Source organism: Euprymna scolopes, chromosome 36, assembly GCF_053919585.1.
Source record: "Euprymna scolopes isolate OS-2025 chromosome 36, ASM5391958v1, whole genome shotgun sequence".
In the NCBI taxonomy this organism is placed as follows: Eukaryota; Metazoa; Mollusca; class Cephalopoda; order Sepiida; family Sepiolidae; genus Euprymna; species Euprymna scolopes.
The window spans coordinates 1,248,298-1,263,747 of record NC_136517.1 but is presented as its reverse complement, the minus strand read 5'-3'; the positions used below and the strand labels follow the sequence as shown (position 1 = coordinate 1,263,747).

General features: G+C 32.7%; 1 protein-coding gene across 2 annotated transcripts in view; it reads right to left on the bottom strand.

Annotated features, from left to right (window-relative positions):
• Positions 1 to 14,276, bottom strand: part of LOC145260285 (claspin-like) — a 97,660-nt gene extending 83,384 nt beyond the window's left edge. For both annotated transcript variants that reach the window (XM_080118124.1, XM_080118125.1), the window contains exons 1-5: positions 14,109 to 14,276; positions 9,273 to 9,387; positions 4,140 to 4,186; positions 3,133 to 3,220; positions 174 to 253 (exon numbers count right to left, since the gene is read on the bottom strand). In XM_080118124.1, coding sequence (XP_079974250.1) covers positions 174 to 253; positions 3,133 to 3,220; positions 4,140 to 4,186; positions 9,273 to 9,387; positions 14,109 to 14,129 — 351 coding nt within the window. In that variant the 5' untranslated portion in view covers positions 14,130 to 14,276. The remainder of the gene's footprint in view (positions 1 to 173; positions 254 to 3,132; positions 3,221 to 4,139; positions 4,187 to 9,272; positions 9,388 to 14,108) is intronic.
• Positions 14,277 to 15,450: the final 1,174 nt, after the last annotated feature.

Genomic DNA, 15,450 nt, shown 5'->3' with positions numbered 1-15,450 from the left:
TTTAGACATCTTTGAGAAAAAGCAAATGTAATGGATCAAACGTCGGCCGAAGTTCATATGAAAATTGCTTGGTGATTGGCTAAAAATGCAAATGGCTGCCCGATTCTATATTCGGGTTAAACAAAATTGCAGCCATTAAAGGGTTTAGTAAAAATTTGTTTAAAATGTGCTACCTTTTTCCTTTTTATTATAAATAAAGAATCTTCATCTTCACTCTCCTCCTCCTCCTTTTCCACCAGGACAAAAGGAGCATCTTTAAGAAAAGAAAAATTTTTTTAAAGTAACAAATACATTCAGCAAGATATTTTTTATATATCAAAATAAAAAAATTTTTGAAATAGTATAAAGAATTATTTTAAAATTTCATTTTCAGTTTCAAATATTTTTTGAAACAATTAAAAGTGAAGGGGTAGAGGGATGCATGTCCACATTATTAATAAAATGTCAAACTTACAAAATTACATATATTAAAAAAAAAATATCACAAAATTACACTACAAAAAAATATCACAAAATTACACTACAAAAAAAAAAATACAAAATTACATGTTACAAAAAAAAAAAAATACAAAATTACATGTTACAAAAAAAATACAAAATTACATGTTACAAAAAAAAAAATACAAAATTACATGTTACAAAAAAATACAAAATTACATGTTACAAAAAAATACAAAATTACATGTTACAAAAAAAAAATACAAAATTACATGTTACAAAAAAAAAAAATACAAAATTACATGTTACAAAAAAAAAAAATACAAAATTACATGTTACAAAAAAAAAAATACAAAATTACATGTTACAAAAAAATTACAAAATTACGTTCCAAAAAAAAATCACATGTTAAAAAAAATTACAAAATTGCATGTTTCAAAAAAATTACATATTTTACAAAACAAATGATTGCCTATTTCAAACTCATAATTATTTTTAAGATTTAAGCTTCAAATATATTATCTTATTATATAAGTAAAGATTTTATGCACAAGTCAATTTGTTTAAACTTAAATACGCTGCAAAATTTGTGACATTTCAAAATACCAGAGATCTTAACTACTTTTAAAAATGGAAAATATTGCATTAATAATAAACTAGCAGGGCCTGTGGAAATTTCACAGTGAATTCTTTCATATGTTGGCATTCATATGTGGATGTTCAGTGTAAATGAAGACGCCCTGATAATTTTGTTAAAATTGCAAAAGTATTTATCTAAGCTAGCAGGGACGCCTGGTAGAAAAATACACTTAAATATGATATCTTAATTTATGCAGATTTTGTATATTATTATAGAGTCAATGTTCTATCGATTCTTATAAAAGTTGTGATTTCAAAAATCAAAACATATATCCATGACTTGAGTGCATCAGCTGGAATTGAAACAGAAACAAAAACTTACGAAGAATACTGGATAAAATTATTTATTACAAGAAATGGAAGATGATAAAAATTATACGACAGTCACTCAGAAGAAAAAAGATGTAAGCATGATACACAAAATAACAAACACAATATCGTATTAATATATAGATTCCAAACAAATAAAGTGGATGCCATGATCGGAAACCAAAACATTGAGATCTTCAAGTTAAGCCAAGCTATTTGAATATATAAATAGAGCTGTAATATTGTTGGGTTTTGGAATTAGTTTACGGCGCCGAAACGAATATGTAATATTCGTTCTGTATAACATGGAGAGGTGCATGTATTATATACTAATGTTGGAACGATTAATTTGAATCAGGAAAATCGGAAGATTTGGGGATATCGGAATCAATATCGGAAAAATTGATGCCTATTTTCCAATGCCAAAATGATTCTTCTGTCTTTTTCTTTTTTTATTTGATTTTGTTTAAAGCAAAATCTTCCATTGCTGGTAATAATGATAAAATAATAAATATTTATTGATTTTAAATTACCAGTAACGCTAAAATCGATAGATCATCCTCTACAAATGTATTTTGACATTGAGGAAAATATCTGCATATTTAACACGTTTTTATGAAAACTCTATAGTTAAATATTTAGAGATTCAAAAGAATCGGAATCGGGAATTTAGCACGGAATCAGTAATTGTATCGGAATCGGGACTTTAGCACAGAATCGGTAATTGTATCGGAATCGGGAATTTAGCACAGAATCGGTAAAAATATTGGAATCGTCCCATCGCCATTATATATATGTGTCTAAACTCATGCATTGTCTAGTGGAATAAGACTTACGGCAACGGATATATTTTAACAACAGACATGCAACAAAAAGGACCAGTAACATCAGGCCAAATCAGAGAAACATATTTGGTCTATCCTTAATCTTGTTTGATGGATCTCCTGGAAAAGCTGCAAAGAAGATTCATCCCAATGAACCAGCAAATCTCTGGTTGTCTTTGCAGCAACTTTTATTACCGATGTTTCCCCTATTAAAACGCTGCCACTGGTTCCAGGCTAACGTATTCTGACCTCTTCTACTGGGAGCCATCACCATCCGACTGGATCTGCTCTTCCATTCCAGATACTCAACTGCTCAAATCATCGTATCTTTACGCAAAACTCTACCTAATTCCACATCACTTTCAAATTACTTCTACGTAAGACTACGCCAGGCACTAGAGGTCGACATATTTTTAAATTATTGTTTATGTTCTACATTCTTTAATTTTAAAACATCTTAACATAGTTTTCTTTGTAAGTATTTATTTTGATCCGATAACATTCTATTTTTACAAATATTACAACCATCATAACAATCACTAACTAGCATACCTCCGGTGTTACCCTGCTAATATTTAACAGAGCTTAATACATTACCATACCAAAATAATTTGACATGACATCATATATTTATGATTAACAGTCTACTTCAAAACATGAATTCAAACAAGCAATAAATAAAAATAAAGAAATGATTGGGTAAATATTATCCATAGTGTTGAAAATTATTTTAATTGTACAAAACAATTTTGCTTTAACTACGTATTAGCGCGAGAAACAATTGCATGTATACTAGAACTTGGGCCCATAATTTTTAGTTTTAAAAATAAAAATTTGAGGGGAAAAAATGTCATCTATAATTAATGATTTGACTAATAAATTAATGAATAATCATGAAATAAGAGAGAAACTCGATAATTACCATCTTTAGGAGCAGCAGCTTCTGGGATAAAATCCATGATAAGACGATTATTATCTTCTTCGTCATCATCATCATCAATAATACGAGACTAGAAAACAAAGAAAAGTGGTTAATATAATCAAGGAAGTTGCATAGATGATTTAGGCAATTGACATCTACAGCAGGTAATCTTAAATCTGAAATTATAAAAGTAATCATTAAAAAAATAATAGCTGTTTTCCTGTTTGGCTAAGTAAAAATAATAATCGTTAATAGGATAAAAAAAAACTTCAAATCTTGGGGCGAATTGACGAGATTCAAACATTTATTCCTATTAGGCTGAATTGTCGTTCAGCCGTCTGCAGTTGTCTGCTTTGTATTTAAAATTTTTGTAGGCATTATTTAGAAAAAAAGTTAAACTTTCTAACGATTTGAAAACTAATCTTTGTACTATATATTGTACTCTTTATTGCTATTATTGTTATTTCAAGTAAGACATATTTTAAGGTTCATTACTAGGGCTGTGACAGCATATTCTTTTCATTCTTCTGACTCTAGTATATATCCAATACAGACTCAGTTAATCAACCGAGAACCACATGAGTCTACATAAAAACATAAGATATTAACGGATATATACTCCAGAGTCAAAACAATGAAAATAATATTCTGTTGTCACAGCCCTATTTATTACAATATTAATTTATTATCTGTTTCTTGACTACGTATGTAATTTTTCTTGCAAATTGTATTAAGGAATAAAGTTAGGATTTTCTTTTGATGAAACATTAGTTGAAATTCACAAAACACATCCTTGAACATAATATAAATTTTAATAAGTAAAATACAAGTTTGAGGGAAATTTCTAAATCAGGCACGAACAAAAAAGGTTGGGTACAACTGATCTAAATCACGGATTTGTTATGCTGAAGTCGAGTAATATATTCCCCCCCTCCTCCCTCTAAAACAATATCCAATCACATTCTACGATTACTCCATTGTTGTTTAATCAACAAAAACATACAAACCTGTCTCTGATGGCTTCTCACGCAAAAGTCTTCGTCACTGTCACTGTCTGCAAAAATAAAGCAAGAAAAAATATCAAGGATTGCAAACATTTTATCATGGTTTAATATTTCCTTAGGAATTCCATCAGGAGAGGAGGAAGGAGAGGGTAATATGACCTTCATGACGCAGTGGATAAAGTATTTGGTAAAATTCAGTTGCAAAGTTTCAACTCTTCTAGAGGTTAAAGGTTCAATCCTCATTAGGAGTGACACTTAAAATACACTTGCGAATTACTTAGGACTTATACCCAGTTATGGCTGACAGAACAAGAACATGCTACACTAGTGGATTAAATAAATGGTTTTGTTCATAATTATTTGCAGATTCCAGAGTTCAACAGAAATTTTCTAAAGTTCAAACAAGTACAACTGAAGAAGATCAGAGGTTACATCAACCGAAACGTAAAAATAACACTCAAGGTGAGAACAGTAGTCCAAAGAATCCAAATGATATGAATTCAAAAGCGTAATATTTGATTCCGATTAGCCATTTCTTTCTCCTTATCCCTGCAGCATTTTTTTAACACTAAAAACTGCAATTTTCATTTATTTCCCAAAAATAATTATTCTGGCAAATAGGATTATTACAATGGAGATAATTTGAAAGTTTATCTTAAAAGTAAAATATTTCTCCTGCATTTCAACTCTTATCTATCATAACTATTACATTTTTTAAATTAAAATTAATAATAGGTATTTTCTTTAAAATATGTGGTACTTTTAAATTGAAGCTGTATATAAAAAGGCTTCCTTTCAATCTTGAAAGATAATAAATAATAAATAACCCCTGTAAGAGTATCTGCACAGGAAATCGATTGTGAAGCAAGTGTTGCGCAATTTCCAACCAGAACTCTCTTGAACCGGTACTGCCAGAGTCCAGGACATGTGGAAACGATGATGAAATAAGCAGAGAAAGACTAGTGCTATTCTTCCTTTTCTCTCTTTTTGACGAGTTGCACAACTAAGGCTTCGAAGTCCATCCTACAGTTTACTCTGTAGCTGGAGGGAAGATATGTGGATTCATAATCAGTAAATAAAACTGCTATAAATACCACCAAAACTTCAAGTTTTATAAATCTTCATTTGCAGCTTTTCCAAGGATCGTCAAATCAACACCAAAAATAGACGAGGTATGTTTCTCAATTGGCCGATGTAAAACCTAAATGAATGTTATTCGTCCTTTTTGTTGTAAAAGGTATTTATGTATATTCTTGTTCCGTCATGAACTGTATTTAAATTTTTTTTTTTTTACAAGGTGGTCACCACTTATCAAGGCCCGGAAGCCACTCAGGGATAAGGGTTAAGGGCATGTACAGTACGTTAGTGTTGAGATTTAATAAAGTGTCTACTTAAAGGGGGTGGTTCATCAAGAACTTGTTTATGTTGGACTTGAAGACATCCAGGTTGTAGTCAGATAAGAAACAGGCAGACGGAACAGAGTTCCACAGGCGTGCACTTCTAAGAAAGAAGCTTTGTTCATGGAATCTATGTTTTGATTTCGGCACAGATAAAGAGTGGGGAAAATTTTTGACAGTGGTTTCAGCTAGACAGGTATTTTTCGTGAAAGATTGGCGAGGGGGGACCAGAGATTGGAGTTCAGGCAAGCACCTGCCATGGAAATAACAATAAAACAAAGACAGGCTCCTAACGTCTCTTCTGTGGGAGAGAGGTTACAGGGAAGAGAAAAGGCCATCCCCCACTAAGCCACAAAGTCTATTTTGTACTCTGTCAAGGCAGGATAGGCTGTTTTTAGCAGCTCCTGCCCAGATATGGTAGCAGTATTCCATCCTTGGACGTACTTGGCTTTTATATAAATAGAGAATTGCATCAATAGTGAGATATCTTCTGGAGTGGTAGAAGGATCCCACCATCTTTACCTTGGCAACAGACTTGATGTAAATGTTCCATTTCAGATCGGGAGTAAAGGTCAAGTCCAGAAGCTTGTCAAAACATGGGGCTTCGCCTAGACGAGAGCCATCCATTTCAATTGATGCCAGATGGGGATTAGAGTGTTGATGATGTAAAGATAGGAGTTTGGTTTTAGATGCATTAAAGGTAACCAGCCACCTCTTCCCCCACTGTACCATGCGCTCGAGATCAGAGGAAAGAGAATCAGAGAGAACTTTGTCATTTACAGCCTTTGATGTGTTGCCGTAGATGGTCATGTCATCAGCATATATGTCAACGAATGATTTAAGTATGTGTTTAGGGAGATCATTGATGTAGATCAGGAAGAGAGTTGGGCCCAGGATGGACCCCTGAAGGACTCCAGCATTAATACTGCAGGCCACTGATTTTTGTCCATCGACCACTACTCTTATGAGCCTATCAGAGAGAAATGATTTAATAATTGAGAAAACATTTCCAGTTATACCGTAGCTGGAAATCTTGTGAAGTAGGCCTTTATGCCATACCTTGTCGAAGGCCTTTGATATGTCAAGAGCAATTACCCTAGAAATGAAGCCTTTGTCGAGAGATTCATTAATCCTATGAGACATAACCGTTAGCACATCTGCTGTAGATCTAGCAGAACGGAAACCATATTGCGTGTCACTAAGAAGGTTATTTCTGCTGAGGTGGTTGACTACTTCTTTATTTAATATGGATTCCAGCAACTTACTCATGACACACACGAGACTTATTGGTCTGTACTGAGAGGGAGAGGACTTATCACCTGAATTCTTAAATACAGGTCATACTGATGAGGTTTTCCTGGGTGTTGGAAAGCACTTCTCCTTAAGGCAATGCTTAAACAGTTTCGTAAGTATGGGAGCAAGTTCTGGTTGAAGCTTTTTTAACACTATAATTAGGATGCAGTCAGGGCCAGTTGCTTTACTAGAATCAAGGTTCTTGATTAGCTTGGCGACCTCATGCACAAATATTTGTATGTTACCTAGCGTGGTCTGTGTTATAGGAGGAAATATGAGGAGTTGATGGCCTTCGTCACATAGGGTAAAATTAGCTGCAAAGTTCTTTGCAAATAGTTTGGCCTTGTCTGATGCTGATGAGATGACCTCTGGTCCATTGATAATGGTTGGGATAGAACGCACACTTCAGGATCCTATTTGTTATTTGCCAAAACTGCATTTTTTATTTGTTATTTGCCAAAACTGCATTTTTTATTACTTTTTTACAGCGGTTGCTGGCATTTCTGAAAGCAGCTTTAGTCTCAGTGCATCTATTACGTTGGTAGCTATATACATACACACACACACACCGAACTTTAGATTAGACAATCACAGCGCTAGACGGTCATAGACGAATACACATATGCAGACATCATATAGATGACTTGTATAGACAAGCGTATATACACTCATAGAATCTAACCACTAGAAGACACACATATACATAATATATATATTCCCCCCAATAATATTACATAACCACTACACAATGTCACCTAGAGGCTATATATATATATATATATATATATATATATATATGAAGAGAGAAATTAAGATTGGACAAAATGTATTTTCTTCAAAATATGCATTCAATCAAAAAGTGTTAAGACAAACTCAAATGTAGATATTTTTCTTAATAAAAAAATTGTCAAGATTTTCAGTACTAGTACAGCTTTTGAACCAGAAAAAAAAAAACGGACATTTCGTTTGACTTTTTCCAACTGTTTGCATTAACAGCCAGAAGATACTGAAGCGCTTATCCAATTAGAAGGCGAGTAAAGCAGACGAGTTAAATTGTAAATCAAATAAATCATAATTTGGCGATTATCAAGAATTTGTCGCAAAAAAAAAAAGGTTGAAAAAAAAAAAATAAATAAATAAATTAATAATAATAATATATATATATATATATATATATATATATATATATATATATATATATATATATATATAAATAAATAAATACCTACATACATACAAGGTACCTTCAATAAGTTTCCAGACTTTTTTGTAAAGGCATTTAAAATTGTCACACATTCTTGAAAACTCAGTATGTTATCGCTATACATCTTATGACTGACTAATTTTTATGATTTCAGGTTCAAATGAATAGCAACAGTAGGAATTGGAATACATCCTACAAAAGCCTGATTGTCACAACTGGTGAATTTTGAAAATGTAATATGGACGCGAGGACACTTTAGAAGAACAATATACAAAAAAAATTCAGTTTTACACTTGGAAAAAATGCCAGAGTAGGAACTGTACACACAGTTATTTGCGAGGAACTAAAGATGTGAAAGATTTGCGTAAAGTTTGTCCCAATGGTGGTTCATCTTTGTCACAGACTATTTGACGAAGATGGGCATCATGACAGTTCCTCACCCTCCCTATAGTCCAGATCTTACTCCCTGTGACTTTTGGTTATTCCCTAAGCTCAAGGAAAACCTTAAAGGCTGTTGTTATGAGACAATTGAGGAGATGAAAGAGGCTGTGACGGGGGTCATTAACATGACTACACAAGAGGATTTTCACAAGGCATCCAGAAGTTGTTGGAACAGTACAACAAGTGCATTGCAGCCGGAGGAGATTACTTCAAAGGGGACTAGAATTTCATGTGTGTACTATCAATAAAAGTGCCTACGTGAAAAAAAAAAGTCTGGAAACTTATTGAAGACACCTTGTAAATTTCAATATAAAACAAAATATCTTAATATTCCATGCAAGTGGTGACCTCCATGTAAAAAAAAAAAAAAAAAAAAAAAAAAAAAAGTGAACTTTTATAAGTTAGTGAAGTCTTCAGATGCTTTTTTTTTTTGCCATCATGCATGTAATAATTATAAGTTATCTACTTTTATTTATATGTAAGAAAAGTAGGAACTGAATGTAGGTTTACTTTTGGCAGCGTCATAACTTTCACTTCCCTTATTTTGTTATTTAGTTCTCATATGCCATGAGTGAGGTTTCTGACAAAGAGGGAAGAATTGCTGTTTTCTGGGTTAAAATCTATTCTATCTAACACTTTGAAGTAATATTTTTTTAGCTCCTTACATCATGTGGCTTTATGCCTTGTCTGGAGTGATTTCCATAAAAAAAAAAAAAAATAAATAAAACTGTTACTAAAGACAATAAAAGTAGGCTAGCATTAAAGTAAAAAAAAAAGTTTTAAAGTGAGAAAGGCTTTTACCTTCTTTTTGTTGCAATGTCTCTGAATCGGGAGAATTTCCCAGACTTTCTTCGATTCCAGAATCTTTCTCAACATCTTTCTTTTCAGCCATGGTTTTTATATCTGATGCGATGTTCTGAAATAAGAAAAACATATGACACCTACAAGTTTTAACTGGAATTCAAACACTGGTTTTAATATCATTTTAATTTTCATATAAAAAAGTTTGTTTTTTCACTAAATTAATGAATTCAAAACAGGAGTCTGTAGTAGTAATAATTGTGTGCAAGACCTATGTAATTGCATATCAATTTAAAAGGCATTTGCCCTAAAGTCATTTAATCACAATTCAATTTCGAAAGTAGATTGTTTGAAAATCAGGGCAAGAAAGTTTATTTGAAAGATCCAAGTTTTTCTTTAATAGACACCGTGAGCATCACAATATTGTAGTGAAAATTTTTAAAAATATCAGAGTTAAATTTAAAATGTCTAATTTATTTGATCTTTTTCCGTATGGAATATTGTTGCCACATTTAGGATGGAACATCACTAGTCTCTAATAGGTTCTGCACTGTCAGCCAAGTTCCGACCTCTTTCCCATCACCACAATGTTGCACCCCTGTCTTACAAGCACTTTAATGGCATGTGCTCTGATGAATTCATAGCATGTGCCTCTTTCACATACATACCTCCAACTAACCCTACATCCAGCAAAATCCCACCTCTTCACTGTTAAGGTCTCAAGATGTTGGAAAGTCTTCTAATCTAATAGTATCTTCTTTCTGATTACTAGACTTTGGAATTCCCTCCCTGTTTCCCTGACTGTACTAACCTGAAGAAGTTTAAATGTAATGTGAACAAATATCTCACTACTCAACTCCCCAGTTTCATAATCCCTAACCCCTTGCATTCCAAGTGGCAATATGCCTTGTTTGGAGTGAAAAAGTACATACAAACAAGTTTTCCCTTTTCCTGAAAACAATGTTTGCAACCAACATGTCAACAGTGAGATAAAATACTAAAATTCTTTCTCCTCCTGCATTCCTAGCGGTACAAGGTACTTTCAATAAGTTTCCAAACATTTTTCGTATGGGGACTTTTATTGATAGTGTACATATGAAACTAGAGTTTCATATGTATAAGTAATCTCCTCCGACTGCAATGCACTTGTTGTACCGTTTCAACAACTTCTGGAAGTCCTCTTGTGTGAACGTGTCAATGATCCTCATCACAGCCTCTTTCATCTCTTCAATTGCCTCACAACGACAGCCATCTAAGAGCTTAGAGAATAACGAAGAAGATAAAGGACCATTACCTTTTAAGGTGTTAAGAGGCAAATTAAGCATTTCCTTTTTTGCAATGAAGAACGAATAAAATTTGTATCGAATTTTAGCGGTATGTTTTGTCGTAATTGTTAATTTTTTGCCACTGTCTTGGAGCAAAAGCAGGCGAGAAGAAATCTCTCAAAGTTGCAGTCAGCTGGAAAGCGGGCTAGTAGAACAGAGTTCTAAAATATACGGCGAGTTCTAGTAATAAAGTTGTGTCAAAGAGATCATATTTGGATTTCAACATTATTTTGAATATTATATAAACATTAACATTTTTTATTTCTATAATCCGAAATTCACAAATGTCTACAATGATGTAAGGATGTGATTTGGAAGATCATTAATGTAGATCAGGAAAAGAGTTGGGCCCAGGATGGACCCCTATTTTCCAACTGCGCGTCGTCAAGGCTTTTTTTTTTTTTCACGGGCACCTATTTTTTTTCACACACACCTACAAACACCCGGGCAACGTCGGGTACCCCTCGCTAGTATAATAATAAATGGAAAAAATTAATCCCAAAAATGGTAAGGTGAGGATATAAAAAACCGAATTGCAGGATTAAGGAAGTTCAAAATGACTTAGAAGCAGATTTTTGATATTTTAAGAAAAGAAAATGTGAAAACATCTCTTTCTGCAGTGAAGTGAATTCGTCAAATGTTTGAAGTCGAATGCTTGGTAAAAGGGAAACCTGGATCTGGTCGCCCTAGAGCATCCACTTTGAAGAACGACCAAAAGCTTAAATTAACTGTTTTGAGGGATCGAAAGAAATCTTATGTTGACTATAGCAAAGAATTCAAAACAGAGGCTGGAAATTCTCTTTCTAGATATACAATATCTAGACGAATGAAAAAAAATGAGTTTTTCCTCTAAAAGGTGTGCAAAGAAGACATTTTTATCTAAGAAGAACATCAATGATAGAAAGAGATTTTTCTCATGTTATGAGACGAAAGATACAGAATGTTTTCTGGTTAGATGAATCAAGATTTTGACTTGTTAGTGATGCTCCCGAACGGTGCAATCGGAGAACTGGAGAAAGATTTTCATCAAGTTGCATAAAAACGACAGTTAAAACGGGAATGGAGGGATAATGGTAAGGGGAACTTTTACTGAAGCAGGAGTTGGGGAACATATTAGATGTGAGAAGTCAATCAATGCAGAGGAATACATTCGAATATCAGAAACAGGACTGAAACTGGGAATGTCCCAGAACATTATTTTTCAACATGATAATGCCCCTGCACACACTGCTAAAGTCACAGAAAAATGGTTTTCTGATAACTCAATTGATGTGATATTTTGGCAGATTTAAATCCAATCGAGAATATTTGGTTCATAATATCTCGTGCATTGGCCGGAAGAACTTTTTTGAACAATGACAAACTGTGGGAAGTTGTACAAAGCGAATGGAAAATCATCTCTTCACAGTGTTCCACTTTAGTTGAGAGCCTGTCTAAAAGGATTGATCTTTTAAAGAAATCAAAAGGGAATGCGATTCCATACTAAGCATTTATTAAAGTAAATGTCTTGTTCTGTGTTATTAGTCCGGTTTAAGTTTCCTTGTTCAATTGTTCTTTGTTCAATATAGCTTTTAGTGCAATAAAATGTATAAAATTTGTTTGGCCCTTTTTTTTTTTTTTTTTTTTTTTTTGCTCACGAGTGTAGATAGGGGAAGGGTGATTCTTGTTCAGGTCCAAAGCCTGTCAAGTTAGAACGAAAGGTCAATTTTTACGACGTGCCCCGCCCCAGCGTATTATAAACACTCCAACCTCCCCATGTTAAGAACGGCTTTCGGAATAAACACCCCCTCAACCTCCCCATGTTTAGAACGGCTTTCGAGGTTGGAGGGGGGTATTCTGAAAGCCGTTCTTAACATGGGGAGGTTGGAGTGTTTATAATACGCTGGGGCACGTCGTAAAAAATGACCGAACGAAAAACAAAATGGCGGTTTCATTCAAATCAGTTTTTGACCTCGATTATTGCTCAAAAATCGAAAACAAAATACTGGTAGAACATTACATTTTCGTACGATTGGTGACATTTATTGGATGGGTTTCGTATTTTGTTTAATTTTCGATTTTGGAGCGATTATCGGAGCTCGACTAACACCTCCGTTTTGTTTCCTTGGTCTAACTCGGCAGCCTCACACCCTTACCATTAAGTAAAAAAAGAGGGTTTGTATTACTGTACACATAGATTCGAAAAAGTTGTCAAAAAAAAAAAAATATATATAACAAATAAATTTTATCAAAGGCAAGATAAGTTACTTTTCTACTTAACTGGATATATTTTTCATGTTTTTTTCAATGTAACATGTTTATTCAGCTCGAAAAGCATACAGTGTTTACCGATGTATTGGAAAATTCAAAATGGGGCCCGACTCTCTTTAACACGGTAAGTGCAGGAAAAGATGCTATAAATAATAAACTAGACAAAATACTGTTAGAAATTCGCTCAATATATGTTACCGTGACATAAGTTGACATATATTCGGTGTTTTTTAATAGTATTTTGTCTAGTTTATTATTTATAACACCTTTTCCCAAACTTACCATGTTAAAGAGAGTGTCGGGCGCCATTTTGAATTTTCCAACACATCGGTAAACACTGCATGTTTTTCGAGCTGAATAAACATGTTACATTGAGTAAAAACACAAAAATATATCCAGTTTGGTAGAAAAATAACTTATCTTGCCTTTGATAATATTTATTTTTTGACAACTTTTTCGAATCTATGTGTCCAGTAATACAAACCCAAATGAGCAAAAGGAATGTCCAAATTATTCTTTTGGCAAAAGAATAATTTTGGGCATTTATTTTTTACAATAAGCAAATCAAAATATACACCAAATAAATTTTACCAACAGCAAATTACTCTTCTACCTAGATGGACAAGACTTTTGTGTTTTAACTTATTTTAAAGTGTTTATTTACTTTGAAACAAAAGTAATGTCAAGTCTGTTGAGCTAGAATGAAAACATGAACATTACATTTTCCCACGATTAATGATATTTATTGGATGTATTGTTTAATTTTCGATTTTGGAGCGATTATCGATGATCCAAATGGCTGTAACGAAATTGCTATTTTTTAATTCTAGCTCAGACTTGGCACTTTTGTTTCAAAGTAAATAAACGCATTAAAGTTTTTTAATCCTATAATCCGAAATTTTGTTTTTTGTTGTTGTTTTTCGAAAAATTGTTATATTTTTCGAACATTTTTGTTTTGTTAGGTATTGTTAAAAAAAAAATTTTTTAAGCTAATAATGTTTGGGGGTAATGCCGAAAATGATTCAACATAATTTAAATGAAACAGGAATCAAAGTTTTTGTTTTTATTAACGTCATCACAAATGTATTAATTAAAAAAAATAATCGATTTGAAATATTTTCATTTTTTTCAAAGTCATTTTAAGTCAAAAACAACATTAAAACAAAATTATATGAAATCAAAAGAATAAAGCAAAACTCTAACATTAAAGTAGAAAACTTTTTCTTTTTTTATAAATAAAATAAATGCTTTAATGACTTACCTTTTCTTCAGCGATCTCCATGGCGAACTCGCTTTAAAAAGAAGAAAACCGTTTTGTTTAATAAAACTCGATTTAGAAAAAAAATCCTCTTAAAATCGTTTTTATCATTCAGAAATAATAAACAAGTTTTCTTCGATTTCGCGCGTAATTTTACGCACGCGCAGAAATGGAGGTCGGAGTTAGCTTCGTATTTATTTTTATATGTATTCATCATATCTATATTATGCATATACATAAAGTAATGAAATAATAATAATAAATGCAAGTTATAATTAAATTTAGGATCCTTAACAGCAATAAATATTAATCTATTCGAGTGTGGCCTACATAAGTAAAAGGCCGTGTAACTAAAGTCACGATATTTGCTGACGTCACAAAATAAGTTAGGCTTTAGACAACTATTACGCGGATAGTCATTTTCTATTTCGATTCTCCAAGAAATTGTTGAAAGATTTATATAACTACTCCAAGCCTTTGGGCCAAGATAAAAGTGTAGTACCTGTTCTTCAGATGCTGCGCTTCAATTTTTTGTTCTCTGTCAGTGGAGTAGAACTCCTTCACGACTGAAACAATTTTAAATTTTTGTTCCTTTTCTCCACGTTAAAAAACGACTTTAGTGTCTAACTGTCTCATGGGGAAGCATTGTAAACGGGTATTCCAAAAGTAACTGTATTTGGCGATGATGCATAATAACCTACTCGATCCATTGCGCCATTACACCTCATAATAATATGATACGGTGTCAGCTGTATTATATAAAAAAAAAGATTAGAAAAAAAAAGTCTAATTTAAAAAATATTTTAAATTAATAGTAAATTTTTACTTACTTCCCACTTTAACAACAACCTTTAAAATGACGGCTTTTACAGGTCTTCGGATATGCTGAAAACGAATATTGTATTTAAATTTTCTGCACTTTTAAAAATAAAACTCGATTACATTTATAATTACACGTGTCCAAATGTAAAATAATTCTTTATCGTTCGAAAAAGGAAATACAATACACTTTTGTGCAAGGTTTATGAATCCCTCCACAATTTCTTTGAGAATTGAAATAGAAAATGACTATCTCCATAATAGTCGTCTATTGTTTAACCGTAGCCATTGTATTTTATTCTGCAACGTCAGCAGTTTACATATTTTTAGTGAAACGGCCTTTTATTTATGTAGGCCATGCTCAAGATACGTGTTAAGAACATTTTGTATTTGGAGGAAATAGTTACATGTCCTCAAGAATAAGTACGCCACGTGACTTTCTCCCATTCCTCCCACGAGGACAGAGTTAGAGACAAGGAAAGTTTTTAATCCATTTCAGCTTATGGCACACATGTATGGAAAATCC